The sequence below is a fragment of the Strix uralensis genome, chromosome 6 (assembly GCF_047716275.1).
Source record: "Strix uralensis isolate ZFMK-TIS-50842 chromosome 6, bStrUra1, whole genome shotgun sequence".
NCBI classification, from domain to species: domain Eukaryota; kingdom Metazoa; phylum Chordata; class Aves; order Strigiformes; family Strigidae; genus Strix; species Strix uralensis.
This window is the reverse complement of record NC_133977.1, coordinates 26,175,718-26,190,312: the sequence shown is the minus strand read 5'-3', so window position 1 is coordinate 26,190,312 and position 14,595 is coordinate 26,175,718. Positions and strand designations below refer to the sequence as shown.

Sequence of the window (14,595 nt, the reverse complement as noted above, 5' to 3'; positions counted from 1 at the left end):
ATATAGGGGAAACAGTAGTGTTATCACACTTAAGTATCAATCTAGATCAGATTAATCTTTTATTCTTGTCCTTTTCTATATGCTCAGTGGGCAGAAGCAGACATTTCTGAAAACATCTAGAAGACGTTTTGAATGCCTAAAGTAGACACATGTTTTTCTCCACTTAGCATATAGAGGGTCTATGTGTCTCAGTACCCTCATACACAGTTCAAGAAAAGGGTATCCTTGACTTTGGTTCTTGCATCATAATCAGAACTGAAGTAATTCAATATCTGCTTGCTTCAACTTGCAGCCTACCACTTACCTAGGGATAAATCTGACTCACTTCTGCTCTTATATTTTAGATATTCAAAGGCGTGGACTCTTTGGTGCACATGATTTATTGTAGTAACGTAGACTTTGCTCCTTAAAAAAATTATTTCTCTGCTTGATTTTAAATAACAGTGAGTAAAACATTTACAGATTTCCTTCCCCAGGAACAATAATGGATATTTCTTTTCAATTTCCTGACTCTCTTAACATGCCTTCCGTAATCTACTTACCAAGAATGGCTACAACAATGTCACTTTTAAGGATTTCAATGGAGCCTCTTGACACAAAATAAAGAGCAGTGAGAACATCTCCACAGTGCACTAAAGTGTCTCCAGGAGGTGCATGTGTTGTCTTAAATTTCATAGCCAAAGCTCGAAGACAGCCTTTACTAGCCCCCCGGAAAGCTTTGCAATTCTGAAGCAAATTTTGGTTGAGGTGAAGACAAATGTCAGCTTGTAAGCATTCTGGAAACCCCTTCAGGACCTGCAAAGACAAGCATAAGGATTTCATGTGAATCCTATGAAAGTTGCTTTACATAATTTTTATGTTTTCTTCCTGGACAGAGAGAAAGAAGTGACCAAAAAAAAAAAAGAAAAAGAGGTGACCCTAAGGGCTGTCAGAATATTACAATTCAACAAGTGCATAGTGTAATTTATATTGCAAAGCTTATATGATGTGAATACTAATGTACATACTAATAAATGTAGTGGTTACAAAATTCATTGTTAAGATTTCTTTCCTTTCAAATGGTATTAAGGTATATGAATGAATATACTGCAGTAAAATAACAAATAAGACAGCTAAAGGGAGAGTCTTGACTGAATTTTACCTATTTGCACTAAGTCGTCTATTTCCTTTTTACCAATTATAAAACTACATTTAATATAAGAGAGGGTTTTGCTGAAATAACCATGAAATTTGTAAAGTGAGAGCTATCTGAACAAGATCAGATATTTTTCAGAGAGGGCATTTTAATGAGATTTTCATGTTACATATATTCTGCTTGTAAGTGTAGGACTTAGATTTTTATCAGAAAAAGCAACACGTGCCGCTGAAACAATGTTGTTATGCAGATTTCTATAGGCAGATGATTAGTGCAGCAAACTACAGGGCTAGTTGCTATGGTCCTTACTCATCTCTTACTAGAACAATGGGAGTTTTGCCTGAAGTAGAACCATGGGATTCCTCTTGGGTACCATGGTAACATGTTAATTTTGTTTAGAAGGGAAAAAGTGAGCTACTTACAACATGCTCATTAGGTGTGAGCTTTTCTATATTGTCTAGGATCATATTACCTGTATGAATATATTACCTACCTAGGTAATATATTACCTATTACCTATAACGAGCATTTCTGCTGCTGACTTCTATGGGAGCACTGGCCACTTTGTGACTTTTTCCGCTGTGTCAAGGAACGGGCCTGACACATTATATATAACCACCCTTTCTTTCTGTTAAATCCTGTTATATGCTGTCAATGATGTTAATGGGTCATATGCTTTCCCTGGGACCCGTTACATCTGTTGCATATTTCTAAGGACAAAACATGAACTGATGCTATCAGTCTTATGAACAGGATGTGTCTTTTTGTTATTAGAGCAGTCTATTAATTCATTCCTGTTTATCCTCTGCACTGTGTTTCTACAAACACAAATATTCCTGCACAGAAGAAAAAAATATACAAAATGCATTCACTTGTCGCTATATTAATTCTTAATTCAGCACAATAAAGGTCTGTGCATTCACTTGTATTGCATAAAGATATTCACAAGTCATATCCTTTGCTAACGAAGAAGATGAACACATTTCTGATATGAGGCTTCTGTCCACACAAGCCAAGCTATGGTTTACAAATGAAATATTAGTACCTTTAACTGAGTTGAAATGTATCTATGGTTGCTAATGGAAATCAATGCTGTGAAATAACAAACAGCATGTTTTAAAACACATATATACAAAAATTTTACAAGCTATAGGGCATTACCACATGAAATTTATACATCCTCAGAAAAAGCCAGCATTCAACAACAATAAGCAAAGGAAAATATGATAAATGAAAAGCTTCTGTGGTGCCATGTTGTTTTCAGTATCTATCACACCACTAGAAATAGCTTAGTATGCAATTACTCTTTTAATGTAATTATATTGAAATAAAAATATTGCAGGTTGTAGCAACATATTTACTGAATGATGCTGAGTAACTGTTAACCAAATATGTCTGGTCAATGATACAGGTGAGAAAAATTGCTGGTGTTTATTCTGAAATTGTTCTCTAGTCACATGAGTACAAAAGACCTATTTTGAATTAATTCTTTTGCTCTACGTTTATCTGAATATTTTTTAGAAGAGCTCCATTTTTTTAGGATGCAAAATAGGAAATATATTTTCAATTCAGAGCTACTTACATGAAAAGATATTTGAATTGTTAGAAAGTCAGGAGCACAACCTTAAGATAAATTGTATTAATTTTTCACATCAATTTCTGTTTATCAAGTGATTGTACTTTACCATTAAGCAAAACCCATGCAGACCATGTGTGTTGGTTTATATTTCTGAAGATACTTTGGGTATTTCTTTAAAGAAACAATTATTTTGATAATTCTTTTATACTTAACATGAAACTGTACTAAAATCATTAGATATTAGTTAATAGTTTATATGCCAATAACATCTGAAAGATACTAGCCTCTGTTCAAGTATGTGTGATTAAAAAGTCCCTGCCCCATGGAGCTTACACTCTATAATAGTTGCTATATATCACAGAGGAAGAACATTTATTCTTTAATACCACAATTGTCAAATGTCTCAAAGGAAGACAGGTGCCCAAATAACATTGATTTACAATGGAGTTTTGGAGATTACTCCATTAACACAAGTTTAAAAATGCAAAAAAGAAGCTGATTTGAAGATAAATTTGTTAAAACATTGCTATACACTACATGACTAAAAGCTTACCACATTGTGCACATTGTATGAGGTGAGGTATTTAATCCAAGTCCAGTAGCTGATGCTATACAAAATGTGATGTTTCCAAACTAAGTTTTATATTGTGCAGTACAGACAACATCTTGCCAACCCAAGCCTCCATGTACATTCTTAATATTCAGATTTTCATTACTTTGAGAAAATATTTCTTATTCATCAATTTTTGGCTTGTGTTAATAAGGAAGTATCTGATTCTCACAGAAATCTTTGATTGTCTGTGTAGAGCAGGAACAATTTTATTGAAAATTATGTTCTTATAATGTGGCAATCAACATCAATACATTATGTGTACACATACTGACAACTCTAAATATTAATCATCCATGCAGTCTTCAAAATCATGAGATTAGCTTAAAAATAATAAAACTCTAAATATTGCATTTCACTTCATTTCTTGTGAGCTTTTGGAGTCTTTAAACACATTTAAGTCTCACTCCAATATGACAAGAAAAAATTAGAATATACTTTTCGAAACAGCTAAAAACCAGCATAATCTTAATGAAAAAATAAAATAATTTTTAAAATATAATTTTGAAAATTATGAAGCTAGAATTGCTCTTTAAATAGCATTATTCTCAATGACAAACCCAAAATTAATAAATCATTTGATTACAGGTTTGAGTTTCAATTGTTCCATTCTTTCCTGACATGTTTCTGTTGTTACTCTCAGTATTTCCTCAATAGAGATTCCACCGGATCCTGGTGAGAAAAATCTTGGATTCTCATGGTTAGAATCATGTTTAGGATCAGAACTCATGCACAATTCAAGAAACAGAGATCTTCTAAAAAAGGCATGTAACAAGATATAAAATCAGCTTCAACCCTTTCCCTCTTTAAAAAAAACGAAAAAAGAAGAAAAAAAAAGAAAAGGAAAAATAGTTGTGATGCTGTGATCATAGGTTCCAGTTGTCTCTCATTGATAGTTATCAAGTCCAACTTCAGTTGACTCTTCCTGTCTGGAATAAAACTTATTCCATGTCAAATAATGTTGGTTTATGTACTTGGCATGCTTAGAGAGGAGAAAAGTGTCATTCAGAGAGAAGTAAAACATTTTATGTGGAATAAGTGATTGAAGTTTGGTGAGGATAGTAGGGACAGGATTCACATTGCCTTGAAGAATGTGGTCTTCTGTAAGTGGAGAGGGAGTCCAGCTTCATTATCTTCTCTTTTTCAAAATGACAACAAAGTATCACTCATACATGTATCAGACACTTTTGTGACAACAGAATTGGAGACATATATGTTCCCTAACCTCAGACAACTAGCAAACATTTGGGGCAATGATAGCTTTGTTTTGTTTGGATGAATGATAAGATTCTTGACAATTTTTAGATTTTCTGTCCTCAGTTCTGGAACAGGTATTGACATCTGTCCCACAGAAAGTATTTAGAAAGCATCCAAGCCAAAGCAAATCAGGATATCAGCCACAATAATTGTCATTAAACATGGAAATATCACATTTTATGCCAACAGAATTACAGAATGGTTGAGGTTAGAAGGGACCTCTGGAGGTCATCTTGTCCAGTCTCCCTGCTCAAGCAGGGCAACCTGAAACTGGTAGCCCAGGATGATGTCCAGATGGCTTTTGAATACCTCCAAAGATGGACACTCCACAACCTCTCTGGGGAACTTGTGCTAGTGCTCAGTCATCCTCACAGTAAAAAAGTGTTTCCTGATGTTTGGATGGAACCTCCTGTTTCAGTTTGTGCCCTTTGCCTCTGGTCCTGTCACTGGGCACCAATGAAAAGAGTCTGGTTCTGTCTTCTTTACACTCTCCCTTCAGGTATTTGTTCACATTGATGAGATCCCCCACGAGCCTTCACTTCTCCAGGCTGAACAGTCCCAGGTCTCTCAGCCTTTCCTAGCATGAGAGATGCTCCAGTCCCTGCAGTCCAGCAATCAAAGATATTGCTTTAATTCTGCATATAATCTTCTGTCATACATTTTTTCTGTTGAAATGTAAAAATACCAGGCAGCAATTGAAGAGCACAACAGGGCTCTTGTGTTTTGAGGGTCTGTTTGGGGTGTGTTGAAACTCATTTTGACTAAGGCTTTCTTGTCCTTGAATCAGCCAGACTTATTTATGCATGGCAAATATCCAGCATGTAGAGGGAAAAATAAAGGTAGACTCTTAAATTCATCTGAAAATTTAAGATGGCATAAATTGAAGAGGAATTCTGTTCCTTCTCCACATTATCTGTTTATTCCTGCACTGTCTTGATCTGTCCTCGTGAAATGGTTTGAGAAACTGACCCATGTGAAAACTAACGCAGCAAAAAAATTGAGCAGCAAAAAGTACAAAGAGGCAGGAATGAACATAATTTGTGTTGTAGACCACACACAATCTCTGTTTGGATCTCATCTGCTTAATATAGATCTCAGGATATGTTGACACTGGTATCACTAAATGCTGAATAAAGTTCTTGAACTATTTGAAAAATAAATTTTGAACTAATTATAGGGAACAAATCCCATGCCTTGGAGGACTCACTCTAGTGGGGATTTATATTCAAAATTAACATTTTGTCTGTCTTAGTTTGTTGTGCAAGAATGAGTGAAATCAATTCATACTAATTCATATATTTGGTGAAATAACCTATGTCTTTAATTTTTATCTTTCTGCCACCTAATTTTAGCACTAATCTGAGACTCTTTACCCGCACAAATTGCACTGCGTAGATTTTGACTTAAGATCTTTGTCCACCAGTAGGTCTTCCCTGTCATGGAAAGAGTAGTGTGGGATTTAGTTCTGTCACAAACATTTGACTCTCAGATTTTAATAACATCTTCCTCTATGCTAAATGTTTCTGTAGTTCAACCTAGTTCTATTTCTAGAAAGAATTTATAATTTACTATTTCTGTGATAGTTAATTAAATAAATTAACTATTTCTATAAGCAGAACACCAAAACATTTCCAAGGGCTTTCACCATTTAGAAAAGAATGAACAGGTTCACAGGTGATGATAATTTTGCTCCAGCAGCTCTTGGGCTCCACATAGAACAGGGATTATTTCTGATGATTCCTCTTCTTCATACAGGAAAATATTGCAGTCAGATTATGTTTGGGTTTTTTTTTTAATATTTTTTGCAGGATACGAAGGAGGTCTTTACAACGGTTGAAACCGAAGAGAAGCAGTGTGTGATGGTGAGTTAATTTGCCTGTCAATGAGATTTGAAGTCTGACAGCCTTATCAAGAATTAGGATCTTTTGCTTTCAGTCATTGCCATGACACAAATTTTTGTGACATTTTTGTGTTGAAATTACTGGAGATGCAGAGGATCGTTCTTCATCTGTAGTCTTATTACAGTTTCTGAGTACATCTGAAAGGTGATCTCTGAGATATGATACATTGCTGGGTGAGGAGCGCAGAAAACTATTTCAGTTTCTTAAACTGTTGACTCCCTCATCAACAGAGAATTTTAATGTCTGTAGAAGCTGGAAACTGACCAGATCCATGTCTTTCCAAAAATATAGTGATAGTTGGAAAATTGTTAATCACTCTTGTTTTTAAGACATTAGACCACAAAATACAATGCAGTGAGAAACTGATAAGGGATTATTTTACAACTAGATTGAAATTCTTGAAAGTATTTTTTTTTTCTATGAGGACTTCTTTTATGTAACCCGATTAAATATAGGCATTCATGTTTTTTAAGTGGTCTTGTTATAGAAAATGAACGAACATCTTTACAGCTAATCATATCTGAAGTACTTTCTGATAGGTTTATGTGTCTCATGATTTTCATTATGACATATAGACAAATAGCAGTACCGCTTTCCACCATGATTACATATTCCCTCTGTTTAACCAATTACTGTTAGTTTTTGTTCCAAACACTTCTGATTTGGATTACCCTTCTGATGGTATAAGGAACTTCTCCTTTCTACTTTTGAAATTTTGATTTACTTTTCTAATTCTCTGGTTCAAAGATCACTGGCAATAGTTCTATTGGTAGAATTGTTTTCATCATAAGAAGTGATCACAGCTGGAGGAAAAGCAAGAATAACAAATGTAGTGTGTCATCCAGTGATCAGTGGCCAATTTCTCACAAAAGAATCCTTACCAAAGCAATGGTGAACCTGCCCTTTATTTGATACAGTAGCATTGCTGGTTCTGAACCTTCAAGACAGGTGTGTGCTCTGCTGTACTTGCATGATTACTGTGGCCAAGACAACTTATCACAAGTGTACAATCGACCATTTGCTTGGATGCTTGCAGGAAAAAGTTCCATAAATTTATGCATAAAAATTCTGACTTGCTCTCTTCTTTCATGGTACTGGGTAAACCCCAAAATAAAAAGGCATCTGTACCACATACAAAATTTTAATTAATGTGTACATTTGGCTAAACACTTTCCAAAGCTTGTCCCACTTATTTACTTCTTTGAACTCTTTATAAAAGTAAAATAAATGAATAAAGCTATTCAGATGCACAGAAGATCCATGGAAAGAATGGGGGGGAGATTGTAAAAAATACATGCATAACTTAAAAAGGGATCTCAAACACTATATATGTCATCTTTTTAGGTTAAGCATCACAGGCATGCTATTATCAGTGCTGGACTGATAACATTGGAATGAAGGGGGAAAGGAAGGCAAAGAGAGTTTAGGGAAAACAGATGGGATATTTTAAAAATAAAAATAATATCTTTGAATATTTTGGACTGGTGACATCCTTCATGAAACAATATACACTGTAAATAATTTTTTTGTAGTTTAACTTTGCCAGTGTATACCACAGGGCTATGATTTAAAATTATGCTTATTCTATAGACTCAAGATTTTTATCCAGATTAAGATAAATCCTAAATCCTGTTTATCCAGTTCATGCATAATTATGTGGAATTGCTTTTATCAAAATACATTATGCAATGAAACCTAATCAAAGAGATGTAGAAATGAAGCAGAGGGGAACAAATAAACAATGTTCTCAGCATATTTCACCTACAGATCTTCAAAGCTAATTTTAAGTTTAGCCATTTTAAATGAGCATAAAGTATTATCTTCTGGTTTTTAATATAAAGTGCAGGATTTCGTTTAGGAAATCAAGTTTATTTAGTCTTAGTGCAGTATTATTCCTGAGGTCAAAAGTTGTTTTTTTGTTTCACTTTTCCTGATTTCTTAAGTATACTACTGATGACAATTAAAAGCATCTTTTGAAACAAATTCTCTATTATTTATATATATATGTGTGTGTATATATTGCGTGTACATATATATATAAAAATGTAAATTATTCATGCATTTCATATTTCAAAGGAGAAAGAGAACTGAGTTTTTGAATTTCATTCAGTTTTCAGTCATGAAATGAAAAAGAAAGACATTGGATCAAATTCTGCCTTCAGATATTTGCAAAAAACTCCCAGTAAATATTGACAGGAGTCAAACACATTTGTCTGAGGACAGTATTAGCCCTTTGGTGGGTAAATGCAAATATTTCATGCAAAATTAAGTTAATACTACATGCAAGTTCATCTCATATGCACATGGCTTATAGCCAAGAAAACTTCATTGGTGCTTGTGCTAACATGCATATATGGTTCGAACTAAGCGCATTCACGCAAAGGAAAATGCAGAATGATCAGCATGGCAACTTTGTCAGAGTGACATTCCTACAGAGCGACTATCTAATGCAAACCAATACGCACATGACCTTTTTTGGGCAGAGAAGCATGATTTGAGTTGTGGGGTAAAACAGTGAGTAATAAATGCAGTTAGATTAACATTTCTTAATATCTAATTTTTAGTAACCATTTTGCCCCACATCTGATTCTATTTGGATTATTTCCCTTTGCTATCTACCCCTTCATCATGCAAAAAGTTACAATTAAAATTAGAAAGCATTGAACAAGCTCTAAACCCGACAGATAACATGGATATTCTCCACACTTTATACTGGAATTAAATTTGATATAAATACCTCCTGCTCTTACCAGTGGGTGGTGTTATTCCATGTATTTAGGTATGAAGCAGACAGGAAAGAGATAAATCTTTCATAAGTACAACATAAATCACACAATTCTTATATTATCCTTGCACTAAGTGTCATATATTCAAACTCACTTTTTAAGAAAATTAAGCATCTGCCATAAAACTTGAGGGATAGAATTGTGAACAGAATAAGAAATAAAATGTAACAAAACAAGATACTAAACTTGATTTTTTCACATTTTATTTAAAACAAAGCCTCCATACTGCCTCACAATCATATTGCAGAATATGAGCTGTTTAATCCATTTAGATAGTATTTCACATTAATGACAAATCCAAGATTTATTCCAGTACAGCAATTCCTGCATTATGCAAAGTTTAACCTGACAACATCCAGTTTTAATTCCTATTTCTTGTGAAACAGGTGTTTTTAGTACATTCATTAGTGGTAGTGAATTAGTTAAGGTGTGCATGATTTTGTAATATCTTCAGAAATAATTCAGTGAGCTACTTTAGGCTTAGGCTGCACCCACCTGCAGCTTAAGAGCCTGATCCTGCAAAGTGCTGAGTACCCCACAATCCCATTGCCATCAAAGGGAATTAGGGCCATCCAGTGCCACACAGGATGAAGCTACTGATGCTGCCTTCCACTGCAGTAATCCCCAGCAGAGGTTTATACAAGTGTCCTTGTCCTGTGCTGGGCATAATATCCCTCTGGAGGGAACACTCATGGAAGTGGGAGGTGAAGCCCAACATATTTAGTTTGCTGTCTTACTTTTAAGATCTGCTTTACTTAATGGTAACCATAAAGTCAAGCTGTCAGTGACTCAGATTTGTAAAAACTTTTAATCAAGACCATTGTTTCTGCTTACAGCATAAAAGTGTACCACCCTGACAATCATTCACAAATGTATGTATAGATACCACATGGAAGCTGTTTGAATTTATGTCAAAATTTCTGAGGTTGATTTCTAGTTAAATTGTTGCAAAAATGTATAGATTTTCTTGTTCTTGCCAACTTTATGGAGAGCTCTGCAAAGTCTCTATAACTCAGAATAGCTCTGGAAAGCATCCCTCTAGAGACAGAGATTCACAGATCCTTAAGATGCACAATGCTCTCAGTGTCTTCAAACCTATGTCAACTTTTCAGAAGAAATGTTGCTGTCTCCAGAAAATAATGCTTACTTTTGCTCATTAGCAGACTGTTATTCCTTTCTAGCTGGCATCATAATATATTTTTATATAAGGAGTGTTTACAGCTTTTTCATCAAGAACAGAAAATATGAGTGTTGTACCTTGCCATTTCCTAGAAATGAGATTCTGTGGATTGCTAAATGGTTAGTAGTACTGAGCTGGCTTTCAGTGCAGAATTATGTGATTGTGAATGCAAGTGAACTACTGCTCAGACTATCATATAATTAGAATATTTCACTCTGAAAATTGCAGCTAATCTGCCTGGCTGCTCCTCTCTTCCACCCACCGCCCAAAATACCTGTTCTAGATTACATGATAGGATTTTGAAAAAGAATTGATCTCTGCAGGTAAGAAGAGTAACTCTGTAGAAATCAACAAAGGTACTCTTGTTTGATACTGGAAGTGGAAAATCAGGTGAAAGAGCAAACAAAATTCTGGAACAGCTATGTCTGAAATAAGAAACCTATGATTTTTTTTTCTTGTCTTAAACTTATAATAGCCAACTGCAGTTCTCAAGCTTTCCTATGCATAGTGAGAGTTCAGACTGCTGATACAGTTTGTAATAATCTAGGCAGCTAAATGTTTGGATGCCAAATTTCTAATGGCTTGATTTTCAATAATTGCTATATATCTACCTTCTTGAACCTGTACTTTTACAGTTCATAAATAATGAAGACTTACAATGTCTTTCTAAATTTGCATGCATTTATCTGTTCCTCAGCCTGAAAAACAAAACAACATACCATGTTCATGTCAATGCCATTGGTGTACGTCCAGGCATGCTGGAAGTATTCCTCAAGTCGCTGCCGCAGAGGGTTGGGGATTTGATGAAAGCGTATGAACTCCTTTACTCGCAGCATCTGCATGTGATATCGTGCAGTTCCCGAGTAGAGTCTTTGGATTATTGCAGATACGTTTCCAAAAATGCTAGCATACATTAATGCTGGATTAAAGAGAAACAAAATTTACTTAAGTCATATCATTGGGTTTTGCAGATGATGCAACAGTTCTTACAATGCACTTTGTATGTAAGACAGCTCAGATGAGACTAGTAACATTTTCAGAGATGTGGAATTGGTTTACCTGAAGTTTTTTATTGATTTGATTGTATCAGTACCAACTCAGTTAACAGATGAGTCTTAAATATTAAAGTGTAATCAAGATGGTAATATTTATCTTTGGAGATTTGCAGTCCTGAGTTTAGTGGTGTAAGTTAGGTTAATCTGATTTTATGGTCTTCAGTAGAACTAAGAACTAGGAACTACCAAGGTTAACTACAAGTTAAGAACAGAGTTAAGAAGGTACACATACATTTATAGGTTCAGGGTTTAAGTCAACAAATAAAATATAATTATGATTATCCAAAAAAGATGGGCTATAGTTTCCTAAATCCTACCCTATACAGGATTTGCTTACAGACACTGATACACAACACAAAACTTCTGACAGTTTGAATCACAGATTTTGAGTAGTCAAGCAACTTGACTACTTCCTGGCACTGCATGAATCACAACATATTTTTGCATATAACATTGCTTTCCCTGGGAATTTGCCCTTCCGGCTGCATGCTTATAATCTTATTAGTTTAGACTGTTAAGTCATTTGCTCAAACACTGAGAAAAAAATTAAAAAATGAACAAGATAAAACTACTTACAGCCAATCAACATGACACAGATGGAAAAGATTTTCTCTGAGTTGGTGTTTGGAGACACATTTCCAAATCCTACACTTGTCAGACTGCTGAAGGTAAAATAAAGTGCTGTAACATATTTGTCCTTGATGGATGGTCCAGAGCTTGCATCACTCTTATTGTAATGCTTTCCTAATTGTTCTCCTAAAGAATCCAACCAGCCAATCTTGTGAGCCAAGTAAGGTCTTTCTACGTTTCCAATGGCATACCAAATGCAAGCAAGCCAGTGTGCAATTAGTGCAAATATGCACATAAGGAGCATCAGAACAGCAGCACCATATTCTGAATATCTGTCCAGTTTCCGTGCTACCCTCACCAAACGCAGTAGTCTAGCTGTCTTCAGAAGACCTATTAATGTTGTTGTCTGTAAAAATAAGATAAAAATTGATTTCCTCTGTTAGCAAATGTGCTTTTATAAATAGTCAGCATGAATAAACCAGTGCAAATTCCATTATTCTGGGGAATCAACAAAACCAGTAGATTAACACATTTCAATGTAATCTTAATTTAATTTTCTTTAAACTATCAATTTTATTGTAAAAACAGTGAAGAAAACAGTAAGAAATGCACATTTTAAATTAAGATATATTGAAGTTGTCATCTGCTGAATACTCTTTCATTTTGAATATTATTCTTGATCTGGACTCTTCAACCTACCCTAATGAATTTAAATGATCCATTAGATTCATGATGTTTTTCTGTGATAAAGTCTGTAAGTTATTTGAACTACTCATAATTATATGACTGGCCTTGTAGATAATAAGTATTTATGATGTTTGAACAAAGCTGTGTAACTGTATTTGATCCTATCTTAGAAACTCCTTGCAATGCTCTAGCACACATGTTCTAGAAAAGAGAAGGAATAAGGCAGAAATGTTCCAAAGAGTAAGTATCTTATTCTACAAATATTCTTCCTGTTTGTAATGGTCAAAACACTACAAAGGTCAAAGAAGATGAACCACTGTGAATAGAAAATAATGGAAAAGTTACCATTGCCAGACTCCACATTATCTTCTTTTTGCACCTTCCATCCTGAAGCTTGCAGGTATAGTGGCAGAAGCCACTAATAAAAGTACTATACCATTATAAAAAAATATGGGTCAGTTATTAACCAGGAATATATTCCAAGCTTTTTAGTGCAGACCTGCCCTATGATTAATTGCAGCCTCTTTGAGGCTCTGATCTTTTTAAAGGAATCTAAAGTTTATTAATGTAAATTTACAATTTTCAATAAGTAAATTGTTTTCATACTTGTTAATTCCTTGTAAAAGAGATTGCCAATATTGTAAATAGTAACAACTTGATTTCAAAAAGAACTCAGCTACCTTTTCCCCTCCATTAAGTCTGAACATATATTAAAATATTCAGTAAATGTCAAGACTGAATAAGGTTTGAGTAAGTTTCTCCTTCATTTTTTTAACATGCATGTATATATCATACCACTTAACTGGAAAAGTTTTCCGAGCCTTACAAACCACACTGATGGTAGTATGTGTCACGTTAAAGCTTTCTTTCAACAAGTACTAGACTTGTTTTTATGTTTTATTAAATTCTTGCATTTACCATGTTTCTGAGTAAAATCCCACAGCCCTTGGAACAAAGGCTTTCTTGGCTGCATTTGTCAGTGGACAACTCAATATATTCATATTTTCTGAGTAAATGAGCAAGAGAATAATGTAGTGTAACACTGGGTAATGTTCCTTGGTTCAGCTTAACATCACAGAATAATTTCAGGGTGAATTTCTCATTGTCACATAAAGAAGGCTGTTTCATTGATTGTGACCCCAACAGTCTGAAAGACCATATCCTTTAAAAAGCTATGCCTAGGCTGAGATTCAGCATGTGAATATTGCCATTAGGTACATTTTTTTGTAAGGTAGATCAGATTTAAATATTTATGATCCCTTAAGGAAAAAAGGAATCTTAAGAAAAACTAAGATTTGTTCTTCATGGGGTGTTGGACAATTCCATTACAGGTGTAGCCATATCTCTACACCATGCAAGATATCCTTACAGTGCCCCTTAAATAGATCAGAAGTCAGATTGCGAATCCTAAATATGTCAACAGTCTTCCACCCCATTCTTAAGATAAGACTTGAGATACTAAGATAATATACTCATCCTTAGTGTCAATCCCATGCTTAGATACTGCATAAGTGTGAGCTCTGGAGTATGTGGGAGGTGTATAATACAAGCAAGGTCCATGTCTTCAGGGTAAAATCAGCATGAGTTAGACTAGATGTGCTTTAAAGCATCAAGAAACTAATCCTCAGTTTGAATTTTCTTTTACACAGTGGAGAGGCTTTGACACTAGAATATCGCTGGCAGTAGAGGTGGAAAGCATGATCCACAGGTTTTGGTGTGCCTTTACATGCTGTCCACTTCTCAGTGTAGATGTAGCCTTTATGCAGTAACAGTCCGCCTCCCATATGTCACTTGGCCAGGGACAGAAGTACTTGGTGTCAGAATTATGCCTTGTG

General features: G+C 34.8%; 1 protein-coding gene across 1 annotated transcript in view; it reads right to left on the bottom strand.

Annotated features, from left to right (window-relative positions):
- Positions 1-14,595, bottom strand: part of KCNH7 (potassium voltage-gated channel subfamily H member 7) — a 238,724-nt gene that overhangs the window by 33,742 nt on the left and 190,387 nt on the right. Inside the window, exons 8-10 of the mRNA XM_074873347.1 lie at positions 12,080-12,479; positions 11,168-11,367; positions 543-795 (exon numbers count right to left, since the gene is read on the bottom strand). Coding sequence (XP_074729448.1) covers positions 543-795; positions 11,168-11,367; positions 12,080-12,479 — 853 coding nt within the window. The remainder of the gene's footprint in view (positions 1-542; positions 796-11,167; positions 11,368-12,079; positions 12,480-14,595) is intronic.